Raw genomic sequence first — 20,558 nt, 5'->3', positions numbered from 1 at the left:
ACGCTACGTTTTACGGTAGCGCCAACTTCTGGTACTTTCGTTAATAACATTTATTTACTGGCGGAATAAAGCAGAGGAGAAAAAAAATCCTCATACAGTGGTGATCGGTATTATTTCGACGACGCGGGCTTCGATTGTGCATTTCCAAATAGAGCGATATTCCGGGTTTTTAATATCATTTGTTCCAAAACACGCGGAACAGTTGTACAAAGTCCCCTCCCCCACCCCCCTTCCCGTCGTCAATGTATCCCTCGATAATTTCAGCCAGTATTTAAACAACTCGGACGTGTTTTACTTTAAATATAACAGTGTATAAATAAGTATGACCAATACCAGCATCATCATCACCACCACCACTACCAATACCACCACTACAACCGTCTAACCTTCTTTCAACGCCAGCATATACACACGCACACAATTTTACAATAGTCACCCGTTTGTTTGTTTGTTTTCGGTTTTCTCACTATCACTCGTTATTATTCTTAATATTTACATCTTACAAATACAACGTTATTATTGTACATCAAATGCAGTCGTCATTTGTTACCTTTCCAATGACAGCTGCCACATATTTCCTTTACGAGTCGACGTTTATTGATGATCAAACATTATCAAGGTTAGTTTTTCATAACTTCGATTTTTCACCTTTTGTTTCTATTCTTCGGCCAGCGCGTTATCAATCCATACTCAAACCGATGTTCGGTTGAGACTGCGTTCTTTTTCACCCCTCACTCTGATGAACGACAGCATTTTGTTTCATGACATTCAATATTCGTATCATCGTTGTCTTCGTCTCAGTTCACAAAAACTCGCGTTATTTATACGAACCTCTGTTTTGATCTTGGTTATCAACTTCTTATTATCAATCTCGAGGATTTCTGACCTGATCGACGTTTCTGCTCAAAAGTGTATTTTATTTAATCATTTTCTTTCAAATTTTCAGATAATTTACACCTACGTGATGCAGTTGTTTCCAAGTCGGTCGCAGCTGCACGAGATGCTGCATTGTGCTGAAGAATGCTTTGAAACAAGTTCTGTCACTTGTATGATGTTTGGAGAATTTTGCATATTTGCTACAGAACTTGAGCGCTTATGCGAACGAGGGTAAGTAAGTATCAAATTTAAAGGCACGAAAACAGTAATTAACTGTAATTCGTTTCCTGAAAAGAGAGATAGTTTAGAATATGATAAATTATACAAGAGAACGAGGCTCAAGCTAGCACCCAAAATTAGCAGCCAAACATTCTAATGTTCATTTGAATAAGGTAATGAAATCCGAAAATCAAAATTTTGTGAAATGCCGTGAACTCCAATACTTTTATAGAATTATCGGGATAAAACTGAACTGGATTTTTCTATTTCCAACAAGTTTAACACGTTTGGCTGCTAACTCTGGCTGCTAACTTCAGCTTTAAAACAAAAGAAATGGAGTGCTTGTTTTCTTTTTTAAAATATTCTGTTTTCAAATACGAGAGAAAAAAAAATAGAAATCAAATTAGATGACAGTTTACTTTGTTTGTTCCAGGGAAGAGTATTTAAAGATCTATTGTAAATGAACATAATTGTTACAAAGGATACTCATATATGTTAATGATGTTGAAACGTGGCGTGCTGTTTTTCATTGCAAAAGGATTTGACATTTGGAAGTACGTTTACCAATACTTGGAAAAAATAACAGAACTACTATTTAAAGTTAAGGGTCTATCTAAGTAACATGTCGAACCAACAACTATTCGTCAAAAGCTAAAGCCAATTGCTGAAATCAAATTGAACTCATCTGGAAGCATCTGAAAACTTGCATAATGCACTGGAAAACAGGAAAAAAAATAATTGAAGATATTGGAAATTCGAGTACGAATATAGGGTGTGATCGTTTTTCACTTTCAAATTACACATGTGGCGTTTTTCACGCACGCCATGGTGATGGTGTATGGCTGTTGTAGATAATATACATTGATTATCTACATTCTCTTATCAAATTTCTTCCTGCACGTCGTTACTGTTCGTTTTAAAACAGGAAGAATGCTGTATGAAGGGAATAAAATCTTTGTGATTCGACGAAAAATCTTTACCAACTATGGAAAAGTGATCATTTCAACTGTTCATTGGCACAAGTATTGAAGATAATTCTCACTGTGGATAATACACGTGGTTGGCTGTAATATTGATTTAACAATGTATCATCCATTAGATGTGAGGCTGATAGTAGCAGCAGAACTGTTTAACCAACTATAACAAATTCAGCTCACAAATAAATTGTCATGTCATATCAGTATCATTTTTTGCATATTGATATCAAATCTCTACCATACTTCCTTCTACTTGGCAAAATTAAAGTCCCAATGGCATGTGCTTTTGTATTTTGAGTGTTGTGACACAGATGCCAGAAGTGCAAAGGTGAAAAATAGTAAAAATCTGGCAAAATGAATCATTCAATGCTTTTTAGTTGATCTCGTTGAATAATATACTAACATTACTCTGTATACACAAGGTGACGCTTAAACTAGCAGGCGATAACGACTTAGTGATATCTGAGACTCCGACTGCAATCAATTTGTGGCATATTTCTAGTTCAAATTATTTCTGGAACAAAGAAATATGTTCTTTTTGGTTTGAGGAATATTTTAAAACAAAAAGGAAAACAAATCTCTGTCCGTTGAGCAGGATTTTATCTTCTGACTCAAATATTGCCTGCTAGTTTAAGCGTCCGATTCGTTGGTATTTGTAGATTAAAAATGTTAACTGGTATTCAATATTACTAACTTGACGTCAAAAAAGGTACAAAATTACAGCAATTTTATTATTTGCTTTTACATAGCTGATTGTAATAATTCTGATAGTCGACGTGGATAGACTGTACTTATTTCGTATAATTTAAGTGCATGTTTAAAGGTTGTGCAGTAAGTGAATCGAAGTTCTTTCAACGAAAATCCAAATTCACCTAAAAGATGATATATTTGCTTTATAAAAATGTTAGAACCATGCATGACTGTTTACTATTTGTATTGATACTTCAAATGCTGCAGGAAGATTACCATTCTAGGCGTTTCTTGTGTTAATTTTTTAGTGCTTTTTATCCCCGATAAATATATTATTTTCATAAAACCTTTTTTTTCAGATTATTCTTATCTCATGCGTGAAATTCTGGTAAAAAATAAAAGTTACAATTTTGCTATAACGCCTTGTATTCTGGCAGGTTTAATTTTTCTCAAAATTGTGCATAGTCTTACTACTAGTCTTCTGAAGAGCGTCGGTAAAGAAATGCTCAAAAAATGAGAATTGGATAGCAAAATAAAATTCAGAACACTCACTGCTATGCTGTACATATTAAACAGCACTGCAATAACAGTAGTTTATTTAACACCGGCGTAATACACACCTGATATTTTTTTCCTTCAATTTCCATGGAAATCAATTTCTGCTTGTATGTATCTAGCGTATGCTAAATTGAAAATACGTTGTATTGATACATCAACATATTCATTAAAAGCTACTACGTAATAAACTAAATAGAAATAGCTCTGACACACGTCTGATTACATCAATATTACATAATTTTACTGAAATAATTCATACAAATCAACTCACATAGACTATCGCAATTCACGACCTATTAAAGTCTTCAATTTTGAAGATACGGAAGTAAATCATTATATCGGAAAGTATCAGTGAAGTGCATTTAAGCAACAATGTGCGTCTAAATGTCAAACGCGTTGTATGGAAGCTTGAAAGTTGAGAGAATTGAAAGAAACTTTATATGCAGCTAAAATTTTGTTTTTCCAATAACAAATATATTTTATCTACATAAACTACAAACAATCCAAAAAATTTTTTTGCAAAAACCTTGTGAAAAATCTTTGAAACAATGAAAGATGAATACGATTTGATACAATGAAACAGTTTGTTTACTACTGTTACGTTTAAATAACTATGTAAGTCAACAAGTTGAGGCTTCGCTCTTCCGTTAAACGGCTTGTCATATTGTTAAGTATTTTTTAAATTGCAGAGTACCTGTTCCTATGAGCGCCAATCTTTCAGTGCATTGTGATGGAAAGGATATTAATTTTAAACCCAATTCAAGTGAGTTGCAGAGTAACAATAACTTTCATATTATAATCTATATAACATATTTCGTTGCCGTTGTATTCTTGCAACGTGCATTGGTACCTGTGCTACATTTTCTGTGATTACGTTTCCCTAGAGAGAATGGCAAGCGAGGTATTTTTGGGTGGATCTTGTAACCCCACAACTTGGAGGTCAGACGTGGCGATACCAACACTCCAGAGTCTTGGAATCACATATTATAATCCCGTGAGTAGTTGGATATTGTTTATTTGATTTCCTTTCCGCAGCACGACGACTGCAAATTTCTGTAACGAGCAAATGAATTTTGCAGCAAGTTTCACAATGGGGGCCAGAACTGATAGCTCAAGAATATGAAGCTAAACAGGCAGCAAGGGTCTTACTATTTGTTATAGACAACCAAACACGCAACACTGCAGGTATTATAGAAGCAGCTCAATTGGCAGCTACGCGCAGCAATTCCTTAATACTTGTTATTTATCCTTATCGACCTGGTCAAAGCATACTTGGAGAAAATGTTTCGATGCAGTAAGTATACGCAGTTATAAATAAAAGGCCTTTATACAGTAGAGAAACAAACTGGTATTTACGGATAAACAGGCCGTGCCATATGAATCAAAAGCTGGGAAATAAGGAAAAGCGTTTATAAATTTCTAACCGGATCATCTGCACCAATATGATGCCCATTAGGGTAGTCCCTAAAATAGACTATTTTGAATTCTAACTGGGCTGCCTGCTAAACCTGTTTCTAATAAGTAAATAAAAATTTCTTCCAAAGCATATCTGATACCTCTATCTCAGCTCTGAACTGTGCGTGCAAGGGGGGTAAATTTCGCCATTTAAAGTACATGCGTTTTTAATTCACTTTCAATAGATATTTTTTAAAAATCCGTAGCTGTAGGAAATTAGTTATCATTGATTTTACTATTTGATAAAAAAAAGTCAGCATAGTCTATGGAGGACTCTATGTCAATTGTACAGTAGTCAAAGACACAAGAGTTCTATCATTTTGTATATTTAAATGAAAAAAACTTTTCTGAAATAGTTGGTTCTGGTTTGTGATACTCAGAATCATTTCTATCGCATAGTAGAGATGTTGTTTCAATTGTTTTCACCATCATCGGCACAGATAACATTGTTAGATATTCGTTGAACGCTTTCTTCTCTTCTCCTAACTTTTGATGAAGGCAATATGGCCCCATCATCCTTACATTTTACAATTAATTTTACGATCATTCTCTTCGTTTATTATAACATGTAATGGATTCTACTTAAGGGTTTTCATTATTCCAGAGAATACTATGACTTGATGAATGGGCTACTAGTACTTCAAAATCTCGTGGAACGGCAGAGAATACCAATATTCGGGAACATATCGATTGCTCTCAATTGTACATCTAAGGTAACTGCTCCACATGTGAACTACCTCATTGTTAAGCCGTAAAAAGGACTGTCTAAATGACGCGTTACCTGTACATAGAACACACATTAGTAAATCGTTACAAGCTTTGAACTTGGACTGTTATAAACATCCAAAACTTGAATCAGTTGATTTGCAAATACTGCAAAACAGTTGAAATTGAAAATTTCGTAATGGCATGTATTCACGTCATGACTCGACTATTGCGACAAAGTATTTTTTGCAAATGTTATTCGATGGTCAATGTCAATTACATCATCATTCACAAATACCTAATATTGTATATTATAATTATTGAAGAAGAATTCTGTTCTGAATGAGATTTCAATTCGTGAATATATGTACACCATAGATGCTCTAGTAAATTTCCGACAGTCGAATAAATTTGACTGTGTAATTACCCAACTAATCGTAATTATGAATTATCTATCTATTTTGGAAAGAGTTGAATGATGACTTAGACAAAAAGCTAACTACTTTATCATGAAATTTTAGATGACCTAATCATATTCTATATGTAGCTTTGTGCCGAACATAATAGCTTTTTGGCTGCGTAGGTGTCTTCACTGCCTGAGAAAAAAAATTTCACGAAAAACATTGGCTTTCTTCGACTGTTTGGCACCAAAAAATCAAATCCTTATTACATTCCCATAAAAATTTAGTGTGCATTCATCTCTCCTTATACATAGCTGCTAATGTATATAATATCGTGAAAGTATGAGCCGTGATTGTAGTATTTTTGTACAATCGAGCGATGCCGAAAGCTTCGCCTGATTCGTTCAGGTGTTTTATATTCTACCCGGATGTCAAATATATACTTGTTATTCATTCTGGTCAAATTTTACTAACTTCAGTTGGGTTATAGTCATATATCCAACAATCTGGGATGCTATGATACTTTAGCCATAAAAATTTCATGTTCTAATACTTCCGATCTTGTACAAAAAACGTAGCTAAACTTCTCTTCTATTCTGACTCTATTGTTACCAAATTTAAAACCATGAGAATAACTACGCGCACTTGCTGTGATTGCAGATACTCCGTGATGCTATTAATGTACAAGACTTAAATGTTGAAGATGGAATTAGGCCACTTCGGTTGGGAACTGACCTCATGTATGTATCTATTAAACATGTGGAAATTGGGCAAAATTCAAGGCTCAGTTTCGATTTTCATTCTCTCTTCTGAATCTTGTCGTTCAGAAACTTTGCCCAAAATGGTTAAATGTAGTAATGTTATCAATATCAAGGAGTTGATGATATTCATGGTAATGCTATTCCATTTGGATGTTATCATTTTCTTCGTTTTAACATCGTTCTCGTACTTGAAAGAATCAATAACCAAATTTTTTATACGCGTTGTGCTGAGAAAGTTAATTTCGTGAGTTTTCTAATACCTGAAAGTAAGGTTTGAGGTTTTATGCCTTCTGATATAAATCGTTCGAGTCGATTTTCGAGTTTCAAATATTGTGGTGAGAAACTCTGAATAAGTGCAAATTCGTTCGCGTTGTCTAGATCGTTAGATTCTGATGATGATAAAATTGTTTTTCAGAAAATTGAATGAGATATTTAGGTCTATGGATGTTAATAACACTGGAACAGTAAGCTTGGGCGAAGTAAGTATGCAATCTTTATTAATAACTGTTTGGTATTATAATATGGCCAATAATTTTCAGGCATGGATTGCATTACAGTCTAATGCAAAAAGTAATGTATCGGTTGCAGATTCGCTCAACGCTATACACAATTCAGGTAATATATGTATATAAACAGAATGTGAGAGATGGTAATCAACGGAATGAGTGATTATTTGTATTTAAGGGTAGAGTCAGCTTTTTTAGAGCACTTTCAGGTATATTATCAGGATGTTTTTGTTTTAGAAATTTTTTGCTGTTCATTTCAATGAAACTCGGTGAATATTTTTATTGATATTATTACATAACGCAGAAATATTTTTGTCCCACAATATTAAATTCTCAAGTTGGTGCAAGTTGCACCGTAGGACTGCTGTTTTACGACCTAGACCACGATTGCGAATATTCTATTGGCATGAAAAAGAAAAGCCAGGCATATCTGTAATCAGAAAACCAGTATCTATTATTCGGACGACTTTCAAATTTGAAAATTACGATTTGATGAAGATTACGAAATCATTAGAAGAGCCGTGATCGTAGTGCAGGTCGTAAAGCAGCAGTCCTGCAACGCTGCTTGCATCTCTATGTATTCAATATTGTGTGACAAAAAAAATTCTTGCGTCGTGTAATATCATCAATAAAAATGTTCACCAAGTTTCATTGCAATAAACAGCAGCAAATTAAAAAAAAAAGTCCTAATAATACACCTGAAGATGACCGAAAAAAGGCAGACCTGTCTTAATGCATCGAGCGAAAATCAGATTCAAAAATTTTCCAGTCAGCAATATGTCTGATTATTTTATGAAAACTTTTTCGAAGTTCAATCGAATGACTCGAGTTCAAATTTTTAATCTATTGTTCCACCTAACTGCAAATTTTAATATTCCAGATGTATATGAGACATTGATAGCGAATTTTTCGACAAGAGATGATCCGGCTGAATATCAAATTAATTTTGAACAATTCTGTGCGGTCGCAACTGAGTGGGCTTGGAAATTAAAAAATAACAGCGTTGCCAGTGAAAGTGAGATACCTTCAATTTGGAGTATATTTTATAAGAAGGCTTCAAAGTTCCTCCACAGAGCTTTCATTCACCCTTTTAACAACTTTATAGGTATTTTCTGTTCAAACAGTCTTCTGCTAACTGGTAATATGGATCCTTGATAATCCATATAATTCACAAGCAATAGCAAATGAGCTCTTTGAAATATTTCACAGAAATTACGTTTGAGGATGAATCGGCTGGTGAATACATAGAAAAAACGTTCAAAACGTCTCCGGGGATGTTATTTGCTGCAATTATGGTGAACACAAATGAAACAGCATTCCTACTAAGTAAAAAAAATTAATCTGAAAAAATTTGAATAACCCAAGCTAATTGTAAGATATTACGATTTGACACAAGATTGTATAGTTAAAACGTTTGAAATGATTGAATTGCAGTGTTTCTTTTTTTGTCAGATTCTAATGTTTTTGTCCTTATTTTGTTCATTATAGAGACCTTGAGAGATTACCTCGAAAAAATCTAAAAAACTATGTTTCTCAGACAGTTTGTGAATATTTAGTCAGTGACCAAAATAAACCCAAAAACATTAGAACTGGAAAAAGAACACTTGAGTTTGATTATTTTGTACAGTATAATTGTGAACCGATTTCCCAAATTGTTGATATTTTAGCTTGTGTTATTTGGATTTGGTCAGATTCATTTCTTTTACTTGATAAGAACGTTGTTTCATACATGTTCATAATCATTGCACAAATAACATTGCTGGAAATCTCTTTTTAATTTTTCCTCTTTTCCTAACTTTTGATCCAGACAGTTTGACTGGTTCAACCATAATAAACACATATAAATGCCATTGTTACGTTTCAATCGCAAACCGGACTATTCTCTTTTGAATTCATGTTTTGAAACTTAGCTATTTCCATTTCTCAAATATATTTGAGGCACCGTCAATTGTTGAGTGAATTTTGTTTTCCGCAAACAAGACATTTACATTTCGTGTATATTAGACCATTCAACATTTGTAGTAGTTCTTTTTTTGCCAAATTGGAAACCAGTTCAGGAATATTTTAAATCAAATCTGGGCGATAGTTGTTTTACCAATTGTGTATGTATGAAAAAATGTGCAATGTTTTTGTGGCAAGGAAATAATAATTGCAAGTTCAAATTCTCCTATTATGCATAGCCGAAATGTAACTATAGGTGTACAATTCTGTGCAACTATGATGTTAGTTCTGCTAAATTAATCAGCTTATTATAATTATTTTTTTTTTATCATCGAAATAATCTCAACGAAACTAACATGTGGGCACATGAAATTCAAAATATTTTCCATCCATTGTTGTAAATATACAGGGTTGTAATTTTGTATTGTACGATTTTCCGTTTTGTATAGTTTTTTTTTTTCATCTTTATTTAACCTTCGATTGGTTAAATATTTTATAAATATGTAAATATATAAATGAAAAAAACAGTGGATATTAAAGCAAAAGTCCCATGCTTACTTGATCTGGGCCCTAATTATTAGATATCTGTATGTACATACCAAGGAACAAGGAATGAGAAAATGAGATTTATAAAATTTTCGATACAGGCTGGCCCAACACTTTAATACCAGAGTCGGAAAATCGAGATATATTTGTTGGTGTGACTGGGAAAGATATATTCTGGTTAAATTCGACGGCTGCACCTCAAATAAAGTGAGTTTTTCAAGTTATATTTAGCTCAATTTTGGGTAAATATCTTTAAAGGTCAAGTGTTCAGCTGAATATTAATTTTCTGGTTCGCTTTGTGTTTAGATCGGTGGGTTTATCTGTGTACAAAGCAGATTTAAATGAATATGATTTGAGGATATTATCTCAACAATTACAACATATGAAAGCATCACATATAATTTTACTAATCGTCCCGCCCCATTCGAGGGGCATATCTGTAATGGCATTGGCAGCTCATTTCATAGGACTCCGCTCAAAACTTGTTTTATGCATTCAGAGTCTTCCTGATGATTGTACAATTTCTGGAGAAAAGGTATAGCTCTTCACTCTTCATCTATAAATAAATCAATTCAGTAGGAAGATGTACCAATCTTTTACTTGTCATCTTTCTCTTCTAGCTAACTCAACAAGCTATTAAGGACTATAATCGAGGAAGAATGTATTTATCAGACTATGCGACTCGCGAAGGTGTACCTGTATTTCAAAATATTACCGATGCTTTACAGCATGCGATAGAAGAAGTTCAACGTCGTTAATTTTTATATAATAGCTCCTCAATTCTAAACTAATTTATTTTATTTTTATTTTACCATTTTACTATTTTTTTTTTATTTTTTTTTTTTTCTCTTTTGTTTTGTCTTTGTTTAAAATTATTTTTACAGTAACTTAACTTGACAATTTTTTGTAATATTTGGTAACTGGTTGAGGATTGATTATAGTGTATATATCATTAATTATTCTAACGGCTGTAGTTAATTTCAACTGAGAGCAGTCATAACGAAAAAACGTAAAACGTTGATTTTGATGAAAATAACAGTTTTAACCACACACTCTCACACACACAGACACACATACACGCGCACGAATATTGGCAACAGTATATAACAAAATCTCGATTAAATGCTCAGACTTTTGTTATTTGAACATTAGTGGCTCAAAATTTACCTTCGACTAATTTTCTAATTAATCGCGTATATCCCTCGAGGTTTTTTTTTTTCAAATAAATCTTAGCAAAGTATTATTATTTTGTATTCAATCTTTGCCTCTCATGCCTTTTTATCTGTACCAAAAAATTGTAGCAAAATATGACAATCTTTAAATACTAACTGATATGTTTTTGTACTTTGAGTACTTTATTCAATTTATATACACGTGTATCGGAATTGTAAGTTTTATCGTTACCACGATTGGAGCATTCTCTATTAAAATCTATTAAAAACATTGTATTTTATACGTCCAAATATCAATGAGGTCCCAGTGTAGTTAAGCTTTGTTTACTTAATTAATACCATTTTTTTCTTCTATTTCGTACTCATTTCCGAATTATAATTCTGAGCAATTTGCTATAATTCGTTATAAAATTATGTTTGTATTTTATGGTATTTGAAATCAAAATATACATACACGAAATTTATCCTTATTTTCTTTTTCCTCTAGTAACATTTGTATATGACATGCCTATCTCCTTTCGCTCTTGGTACCATAATTTAGCATATTATTATAATGATATGCTTGTGAATTACTGTATTATAAAATGGTATTGGTTCGCATACAAGTTATAAGTATGAACCAAAATACCGAATAAATACTCTAAAATGCTGTGATAATTTTGCCCACTTGTAAATTACCAATACCAAAATTACGAGGAGCATGCTAAGATTTGGGTATTAAATTGGCAGTCAATTGTTAAGATGGTTGTATCCAAAATATTCTGATAGCATCAACATGAAAGGTTATTGAAGACTATGCAATTCCACCTAGAGCTCATTAATTGATCTGGAAAAACCAACAAGTTTCATAATGTTCGCATGACAATTCATGGGAAAATGTTAAGTGTTAATCATAATAAGTACAAAATACAACAATAGCTAGATATGTAGTGGTTGACTGTTTAAAAGCTGAAAAAAAAGTTCATTATCACATCACATTTTCAAATTTTATACAGAAATATAGAGATTTAATGTATCGGAATAAGTAGATCTTACGTGCTATGTAACGTAATACATATTTAATCTACTTTAACGAACGTACTACATGAAAGTGTTCTTGGTACGTAATGAGTAAATTTTAAATCGAGGAATCTTCCCGGCAAAGATGAATTAGGTAAAAGTAGGTTTAATGTCAGGTAAATGTTGTTGTAATTAACTGTTTTTACAATGATCGATATGAATTTGCGCCGCAATCGCTGTAACGTGTACGAATTTCAGGGAGAGCTCTTATAGCTCGTTTCAAAATTCGTATCTAATTATGAGTGCTTTACCGCCAATAATAACTTGCAAAGATGAGTTGCTGATAAAATTGCAGCTTCCGTATTATTAGGTGAGAGTCTGAACTGATCTTACCGACCCGAATCAACCTATTCTAACCAGCTATATCATTTTTACAGATTCAAATTTGTTGAACCGGAGCTGCATTTGTCAGAGAATTTGTTTCTCGATCAAAGCGCGTCATGCGAGACTCAGGATTTATGGTCCAGAGCTGCGTTTAGCGAGACTCGAATTCTGACGCCAGAACTCCTGGTTGAAAACGCGGGTGTGTTAAGCCAGCGCTTTCCTTAGTTCTTACTTGGACACTCGAGATGCTTAGACCAAAAGTACGTCCCTCACTCGATTTATAATAATCGAATTGCCTAATATAATTCGAATGCAATAATTGCCATCAGACCAGGGACCTATTCTCGATAATTATCGCATAGACGGAATTTCATGCAACACGAATTTGATATTCTCCAATACCGCGTAGTCGCATACGTCTAGTCACATGCGATAATTTTCGAACATGCTGAGCCAGCAGTATTGGCGTGTGAGAGAATCTTGTAAAAGCCAGTTTTGTAAAAGAGAAACCCAGAAAGCATCATCAAAATCAGTGTCCTCCGGTTCTTCTCAACGATGTATCGCGACGATCGCGACGAAGCGTCCTAAGCATATTCGTAAGCATCATAAGTATCATCAAAAGCACAATAAAAAATTAAATTTTCATGAGTTACCTGTGTGTTAAATGTCAGCAATTGTAAAGAAAACAAAACCTTACTCATCCGGTAAGCGTCTGAAAGTGAAAATGAACCTTGCTGGAATTTCAATCCCAACTGTACGAGCAATCAGAAGCAAGTATTACCTGTACCGAATTAACATATTTTACGTTAACTGAAATTTTATACATTTTCAGTTAACGTATTTTGTTTTTGATACGATTTCAAATTCGCCGCTCGTCTACATTACCTACTACAGATCATACGTTTTGGTTTTTTTTCAGTTTTCTCGATAATCAGGTAGCAGCAAGTATCTAAATTGTAAGAATGGTCATAAACGATTGAGGAATAATTGAGAGCAATTGTTACTCGGACTGAATTGACATTTTTTTGTATCGCATACATACATGTATCGCAATTGGGTGTTCGCCACTCATCGACTAACCTCCAAACCAGGGCCCCCTTTTTTCCCACTTTTCTCGAAAACTGTAAGGGAGCAAATTACGAAATTTGCGGAGAAATGACTAGCAATACGTGGGCAAATAGCAACAATTGTCAGATTTTCTATACATTTATTCGTCTGAGCTACACACCAAATCGAATTCGACCACACTTCGCTTCGCAAAAACCCCTTTTTCGATTTGTTCTGATTTATCCGAAAACTATGCAGAAGCAATTCATAAAAATGATAAAATATTTAGAAGCAAATAAGGAGTAATTCAGAGCTTATCCTATTTCGTTGGAATAACCATTAGTTTTTTCCAAACATTCGTTTGAATTTTGCGCCATTTTGCTGGTCCACAGGTACCCGAAACGTTTTTTCCGTTTTTCTCGAAAACCCTGTGGAAGCAAATAATAAAACTTACAGAACAATTGGAAGAAATTAGAGAGCAATTTCGGTTCAAGTGTTATTCGGAAAATCCATGATTTTTGAAAATCCGCGAGTCACCCGGCTGCACCGGGAAATGCATTTTCGTTTGTTTTTTTTTTTTTAGTTTCTCGAAAACCATGCAAATAACAAAAAACAGAGAGCAATTCGGGGGCAATTTTTTATAAAAACGGGGTGTAAATTTTTTTAGCAAATTTGAAGATCACAGGCCGACTTTACATAGATCCAATACCAGATAACTTTGTTCGATCGATAAAAGCTATAATTGGACATGATAGACAATTTTCAGCTAGATGTTTCAGCTGATGGAATTTCATCCTCAGTGTTTCGTTTAATACGTATTTTACTTCATTAGGGTAAAAAGCGATCCACGGGTAATCTTTTATCAGAAAATGACGATATCATATTATCCCAACGTTTCTTTTCACAAATTAATTCTTGCTAATGGAGAGCTGAACAAATGAATGGGCCGAACCGTTTGAATTTAAAGTTAAGAACAGAAAAATAACCTTTTAAATAATTCTCAGCAATGTTGTTCGCACACATGATGGCAAACCGGAATCTAACATTTCTACTATCTAATAGAAATGAACTATGAGAAAATTTGGATTAAGGGGGTGGTCAATTTCGATGTGACGTCTATATTTCCAAATATCGAAGTCCACGTATCTCATACACAAAAAAAGGCTTAACAGCCCGATTCTATACGAAATTCTGACCAAAACCACTTTAATGCATTTTCATTTGACACAGAACAAACGAAATGGCACGTTGATTAATTTTGATCCCTATATTAGCGGCTCACCAAAAAATACCTATCAAGTATATGATGAAGATGATCCATGGAACCTTGCAAGTTTCTGCTGCTTCCAATGACGTGATGGCGAGTTTCTAAACGGTTCAATAAGTATTTCGTGTATCCTAAATTACAGAGAAATGGCTTGACCAACATAAACAAAATTTAATGATACATGAAATATTGAATAGAGATCTATGAAAACTTAAAGATCTAAACTGAACTTTTGTGAACAAAAGCTAAGGATTTTGATTCTCATATTTTTAAGTATATTTTGTTCGCCATAGAGATCCCCAGAGATTGTCCGAAAATTTTTTATAAAGAATTATCTCTAGAGTACATAAAAATAGATTAATTTCAACATGATTCCACAGTTCATCAAGAATTGGAATCTGTAAGTTATAATTATACTAGATCATAAAATTACTTGAATGTTTTTCAGACCATTTCTGACTATCTGGTCAAAATGTGCATAATAAGTACAAAACAAGCATAAAAACATTCGGATTGGATGAAAAACACCAGTTTCTAGAATTCCTTTCTATTACACAAGAGTGTTTCAGATCAACAGTTTCAAACTTTGAAAGGTTGTAGGGGTGTTCGAGACAAGAAATTTCGATCAAGCTACCTGTGGTTGGAGTAATATCATTTTGGCTTTACAAGCCGTTGTTACTACGCTTCGCAGTACTCAGATGATTTGCTCATCAGCATGCGTTGGTCCGCAACTCTTCTGATGGTCTGTAAAGCTAAAATGGAGTCTTGTCCACCATGGGTTGTTTATGAAATATTTCTCATCCTGGCAACCCCTATAACCTTGCACTATTTGATACCACTATTCTGAAACACCCAGTATAGTAGGTTTTATTAGTATTATGTAATAGATGTGTAACTCATGATCACAATCAATGCCGCAAGTAACATTGCTGAAGATTTTTGGAATAATTATCTCTCTTTTCCTAACTCTTGATTCAGAAGTCTAGCTAATGATTCCTTACGGGATTTCTTTCCAAGTGTTAATGCAAATGAATTAAATGCTATTTTCAAGTTTGCGTTCCAAAGTTCTTTAGAAGTACAAAATAGAAAATTCACTTAATTAATAAGTCTGCTGTTGGGCATAAGAATTAGAGGAGCAAACGATATCAACATTACAATCTATTCGTATTGAGTTGATAATTAAATCACCATTATTAAAATTGTTGACCTAAATCGATAGGACATTATTATATATTGAAGAAATTTTTGTAACAGCAATTTCTTCGAGCAGACTAATTAGATTTGTATTGATTGTTCATACACAAGTACAAATGCAGACAGTCGAGGCATTCGTTGAAACAATGTAACATGTTTCATATTGATCAAGCTTTCCAGAAGTTTGGATTCTGCTCCAATCTTCGTAGGAACGTAGTGTACCAATTTTGCATAATGGATAGAGGTACAAAATTTTCGGAAGGGTTCGGTAACATCTGCTGCTGTGTCACAGAGAAACTTGAAACATAGTTGAAAAAGTGTGCTAACATTTTCTGGCTGAATGAAGTCATTGCATTACTTGTTTCTTCCGCAACAGCAGCACTCTGTTGTTCTATTATGCTAAGGGGCTCAACAGATATACCGATTTGAGCATCATGTGAAATTTTTTCAACTCCGAACATCGTTTGATTGATATTTTCAAATTCGTGATTTTTCTTGAGGTTTGAAATCTTGAAGATTGCTGATGGTTTTGCATTCGAAATAAATCCAAGATTCTGCCAATTTGGAGGAGCATTTGGATCTGGCCAGCTGAAGTACACTGAAAACGACAAATTTTGGTCTTATCAAATGGTACAACTAATTGAAATATCGATATTCCTTATTGGATATATTAACCAACTTACCAGCTCCGCCTAATCCATCGGGAAATGGCACTGTGCCAGTGAGGAAAACCACAACATGATTAACATTGTCTGCATCAGGAATAGTGATAACATATTGTGTTTCACCCACTTGTTGGAAATCGGTTTGTACCTATAAAAACAAAATTTTCAATGAAAGTATAATTTTGTCATATATCATTGTCACCGATAGTCATGCTTGTTGTAACTCATAAGAATTTCTGGATGACGAAAAATCCGGGGCTTAGGACAAATCTTTAGTACAAGAGATCATGGATTTGTTGTACATACATATTTCTAACCAACAAAAAATTTTGGTCAATTAGTTGTCAAAGTTGGATTTTTCAGCTTGGCATATAGCATAGTCAAGGTTGGATTCTGAACTTTAGGTGATACTTACCAATCTTCCGGATACAATTAGTCCGAACATGATTATAGTTTATTAGACGAATGATGTAGAATAATGAAAAACATTTAAAAGATAATCTGTCACGCTATCACTGTATACATGTGTTACTTTACCGGTTACTTTTACGCATCGCATACACACATCTTTGGCCTACAAGCCAAGATGACAGCTAATAGTTGGTACATACTATGGTGTACGGAAACAAAGTGTGTTCTTGCGCATCCACTGCCGCTTCGGCAATTGAGAATGTGCCCGCACGTGACGTCATTTAGATTTAACTATAACTGTCGTGACGTCATATGCGAGGCGGGCTTCACGTGACTTTGCTACTGTCAGGAAGTTCCCTCCATTCGTTTGTGCGCGTTGCCTACAATACGGCGTTTGCGGTAAAGATTCTATAATTCGTGCTGGATAATTTGCATTCACGTTTTGGAGGTTCCGCAGTTCCAGTTTTTCATAGTTTATTGCAGTCATGCTATTGACTTAATATTATATTGATTATACATCGTTTGTATTAGGGTAAGATTTCATGGGTAGTAAAAAGGAGCAGCAGCAGCAGTAATTCATTATAAGTTACTAACATTTCCGGCGCAAGTTTTTGCTGCTTGAAGTTCATTCATCCGAATTAACAGCCAGAGTAGCAATTTTATGAACAACGCAGCTGCTGCGTCAAATTACTAGACCAATGGTAGCCTTAGAGCATTTTGACTGCTCATGAAAACCTTACCTTTACAGTCTTATCTATCTTCCGAGCTATAGGGTGTAGCGTAGGTTGCCTATAATGTGACTCTAAACTCCGTGTTTGCAACTAAGGGTGCGTTCCGAAATTATCTGGCAGCGCCAAAAACTCCCTAGGACAGAGGCAGAGCTATTCATGAACTCGGCAGCGCAAAAGAGATAAAAGATTATTGACAGCACTGGAAGCCAATATCTGAACGCACCCCAAGTGTTGTATAGTATTTGAATATAACAGTTTTAGTGACTTGTAATAAAAAAATAATATAATGGGGTGTATTTCGCCAGGGAACTGTGGCAGCCCAGTAATAGTAAATTTTGCATCTTATAACTAGCGGCTGGTAATATTTACTGGTCATTAACTGCCAAGGTGTTCCACCGTGCTGGACAGTAAATAAGTGTTATTGTTGTTAGAATAGCGTCACGAATAAATCCTGAATAAATATATTTTATTGTCATCTTTTACATTTCAAATATAATCATTATCTTTATTGACAATTGTTTTGTGAGAAGTGTTCCGTTTCAATAATTTTCAAAAATCAATCTAGTGGCTGAATTCTTACTTAACAAACTTAACGTAATTGATAATTATTGTTGCACGTCAAAATATTGCGGAATTCCACTGAATTTTTATACTCACGAAATTATTATGGATAACGCAGAAGGATATTCATATACATTTCCCTTTTTCTCAACACCGCGCGAATGCGCAAACGAATTATTGTGACATTTTAAAATTTTGGGTGATGCGCAAACCACGTGAACGATTTAAAATGATTGAAACGAATTATTTTAGTTGTAAAGCTATTTGCTACATGTGTTACGTGTTATGGGCTGTCCGGTTGGAACCTGGACCGCACGGAACTAAACTACTTTCGGCGCATGCGCAGTAATTCATTCTGATGCCAAATAATCGAATAATTGTAAATTATAACAAATAATTTTTTTACTGGTGATTTTATTTCTTTCTGCGGAATTATTTCACGGTGCTGATTGCGCAAACGACGCGCAAACGATTGCCTCTACAATATATCTGAAATTCTGTGAGTCTTTCGCGTAATACCATTTTCAAAACACGGGTGCTGAAATTCAGCACCCTAACTTTATTTGCATTTTTCTCAAGAACGAGTAAACGCGCAAACGAGACCGAGTGTTATTCTTCATATTCAAGCTACGCGCAAACGATCTAAACAACTTTCAGTCGATTATCTTGACTTCGGGTGCCAACTTTATGAACCTGTCATGGAACACTCGATGCTGACAGAGATGGAATCGTATTAACTCACACAAGCATATGTATTGCTTACATGCTCACGTTACGCGCTTAACCTCTTTTTGGTTAATGAATTGTAATATTGTTGAGAATAAATGGATGCCGAAACCGTTTTGTTATCCATCGCGGCTGTGTGGATGACATGGAAGACAGCACCGCCGAGACAGAGAGAAGTGCTGCGCCGCAAGTTGTTACGATTTATGTGCATTTACGATGTTTTGGAGTCAGAAAACGATCGTGTGATAAAACGTAAATTTTGGGTTCGCCCGATATTTACTACAGAGATGCGATTTCAACAGGGTGCAAGTGACAACTTGATAAACGAAATGGAGTTCGTTGACAACGACAAATACGTGAATTATTTTCGCATGACACCCAGACTTTTCAATCAATTACTCGCTTTGATGGAACCTGGCCTGACGAATTCATTTTTGTCTTCACACCCACACATACACAGATACAGAGATTTGTTTGACAGTTCGCAAATACTGGTAGTGCACACGGAACGGAATATCCGGAACGCCTCTGATTGGGGCTTGAAAAGTCACTGGATTCCGGGTTCGTGGAGACGGAACGAATTCCGGACCATAGGACGGCAGCCTTACTGTCCAGCACGGTGGAACACTTTGGCAGTTAAGGCCCCGCTGATCTGGCATGTCATATATATATATTTCGTGACGTCAGAAGCGGGGAAAACGCCATTACGAATCCTGCGAGAACGGAAGCACCTGATAATGTTTATAATAAAGAATAATGAAGTGAATAAAATCACGTCAAAACAAACATGGCCGATCGGAGCTACCGCATGTTGAATATTCACTGATTGCACTGTTTCACAATTTCTTTCACTCTCGCCAGACAGTTAGCCACGTACAAAAGCACTCACTTTATTCGAGAAAACTTATACTATCAGTTATTTTTTTGTAAATATGGCACGATTCGTAACGGCGTTTTTCATGTGACAGCAGCCTGTTCATGGTCCACAAGAAGTATGTCTCGATCTGTAACTGACATCATTGGTTGGATCTAACAGAACAAGACAATGAAATCAGCGGCCTTAGTTCACCGTTCAACGTTCAGAGGCGCTGCACGAATTTATGACGTCACGATTTGATATTTTCAAGTCAGGTCAGCGGCACCTTAAGCCTCACAGTAATTTACACCCAACGTCGTCTGTCGCGGGCTTACGAAGATACGGATGGTGTCATCTTTCAGCAGTTGACAGTCGCAAATTACCATCATCGTAGAATATGTTCTTTCTCTTTTATTATTGCATAGAACAAACAGGTTTTGGTGTATCTATGTTCGGTATTTTATTCCGCAGGCTGCTCTCATTTTCTTTTCCGCGTCCATAAGTCGTAGCCCATGTGCTCAGTGAAAGTAAAAAATGCTCCCACCATGAACTGGCTAGAGTATGCTCTTAACCCGATGTCGCAGTCCTACCCTTACCGGCCGAGTGAACTCATCCGTTTTCTTCATATATTGAATAAACAAACTATCTGACAATGAATGGGTTGTGCGTTCTAACCAAGGAATATTCTAACCGAGGAACGCTCGGCTGTACTGGCCGTGCGCCTAACTGATCGTGAGAGCATCCTTTAGTTACGAAATTATTGTAATCACTAGTTTCTTTTAGCGGCCTCAATATTGCATAAAAACAGTGTCACGGTGGCTCATTTCACTCCTAACTTCCATAATGGCAGAAGGTCCCGCAAATATGCACTTTTTTGCTCCTCAAATGCGGGTAATGTTGGAATAGCAAC

General features: G+C 35.0%; 2 protein-coding genes across 7 annotated transcripts; one reads left to right on the top strand and one right to left on the bottom strand.

Annotated features, from left to right (window-relative positions):
* The first annotated feature begins 350 nt into the window (after nucleotides 1–350).
* LOC124404826 lies at nucleotides 351–10,719 on the top strand. Of its 6 annotated transcripts, XM_046879252.1 has the most exons (14): nucleotides 351–619; nucleotides 947–1,107; nucleotides 4,010–4,083; nucleotides 4,205–4,314; nucleotides 4,400–4,614; nucleotides 5,380–5,488; nucleotides 6,542–6,621; nucleotides 7,058–7,121; nucleotides 7,182–7,257; nucleotides 8,029–8,163; nucleotides 8,254–8,286; nucleotides 9,737–9,842; nucleotides 9,942–10,170; nucleotides 10,256–10,719. In XM_046879252.1, exons 2-14 carry the CDS (start codon nucleotides 965–967, stop codon nucleotides 10,391–10,393), a joined length of 1,512 nt encoding a protein of 503 aa, XP_046735208.1. In that variant the 5' UTR covers nucleotides 351–619; nucleotides 947–964; the 3' UTR covers nucleotides 10,394–10,719. The 6 variants fall into 6 exon arrangements, with proteins under 6 accessions (XP_046735208.1, XP_046735209.1, XP_046735205.1 ...); XM_046879253.1 differs by lacking the exon at nucleotides 8,254–8,286; XM_046879249.1 differs by lacking the exon at nucleotides 8,254–8,286 and having other exon boundaries at nucleotides 8,029–8,253.
* A 4,930-nt stretch (nucleotides 10,720–15,649) lies between these two features.
* On the bottom strand, nucleotides 15,650–16,958 carry LOC124404829 (protein OPI10 homolog). The gene is made up of 3 exons (XM_046879258.1): nucleotides 16,779–16,958; nucleotides 16,382–16,511; nucleotides 15,650–16,296 (listed from the first exon to the last, which is right to left on the bottom strand). Exons 1-3 carry the CDS (start codon nucleotides 16,806–16,808, stop codon nucleotides 15,866–15,868), a joined length of 591 nt encoding a protein of 196 aa, XP_046735214.1. The 5' UTR covers nucleotides 16,809–16,958; the 3' UTR covers nucleotides 15,650–15,865.
* Nucleotides 16,959–20,558: the final 3,600 nt, after the last annotated feature.

Source organism: Diprion similis, chromosome 3, assembly GCF_021155765.1.
Source record: "Diprion similis isolate iyDipSimi1 chromosome 3, iyDipSimi1.1, whole genome shotgun sequence".
Classification (NCBI taxonomy): domain Eukaryota; kingdom Metazoa; phylum Arthropoda; class Insecta; order Hymenoptera; family Diprionidae; genus Diprion; species Diprion similis.
Note: the sequence above shows the minus strand (reverse complement) of the source record. Positions and strands in the feature narration are given on the sequence as shown.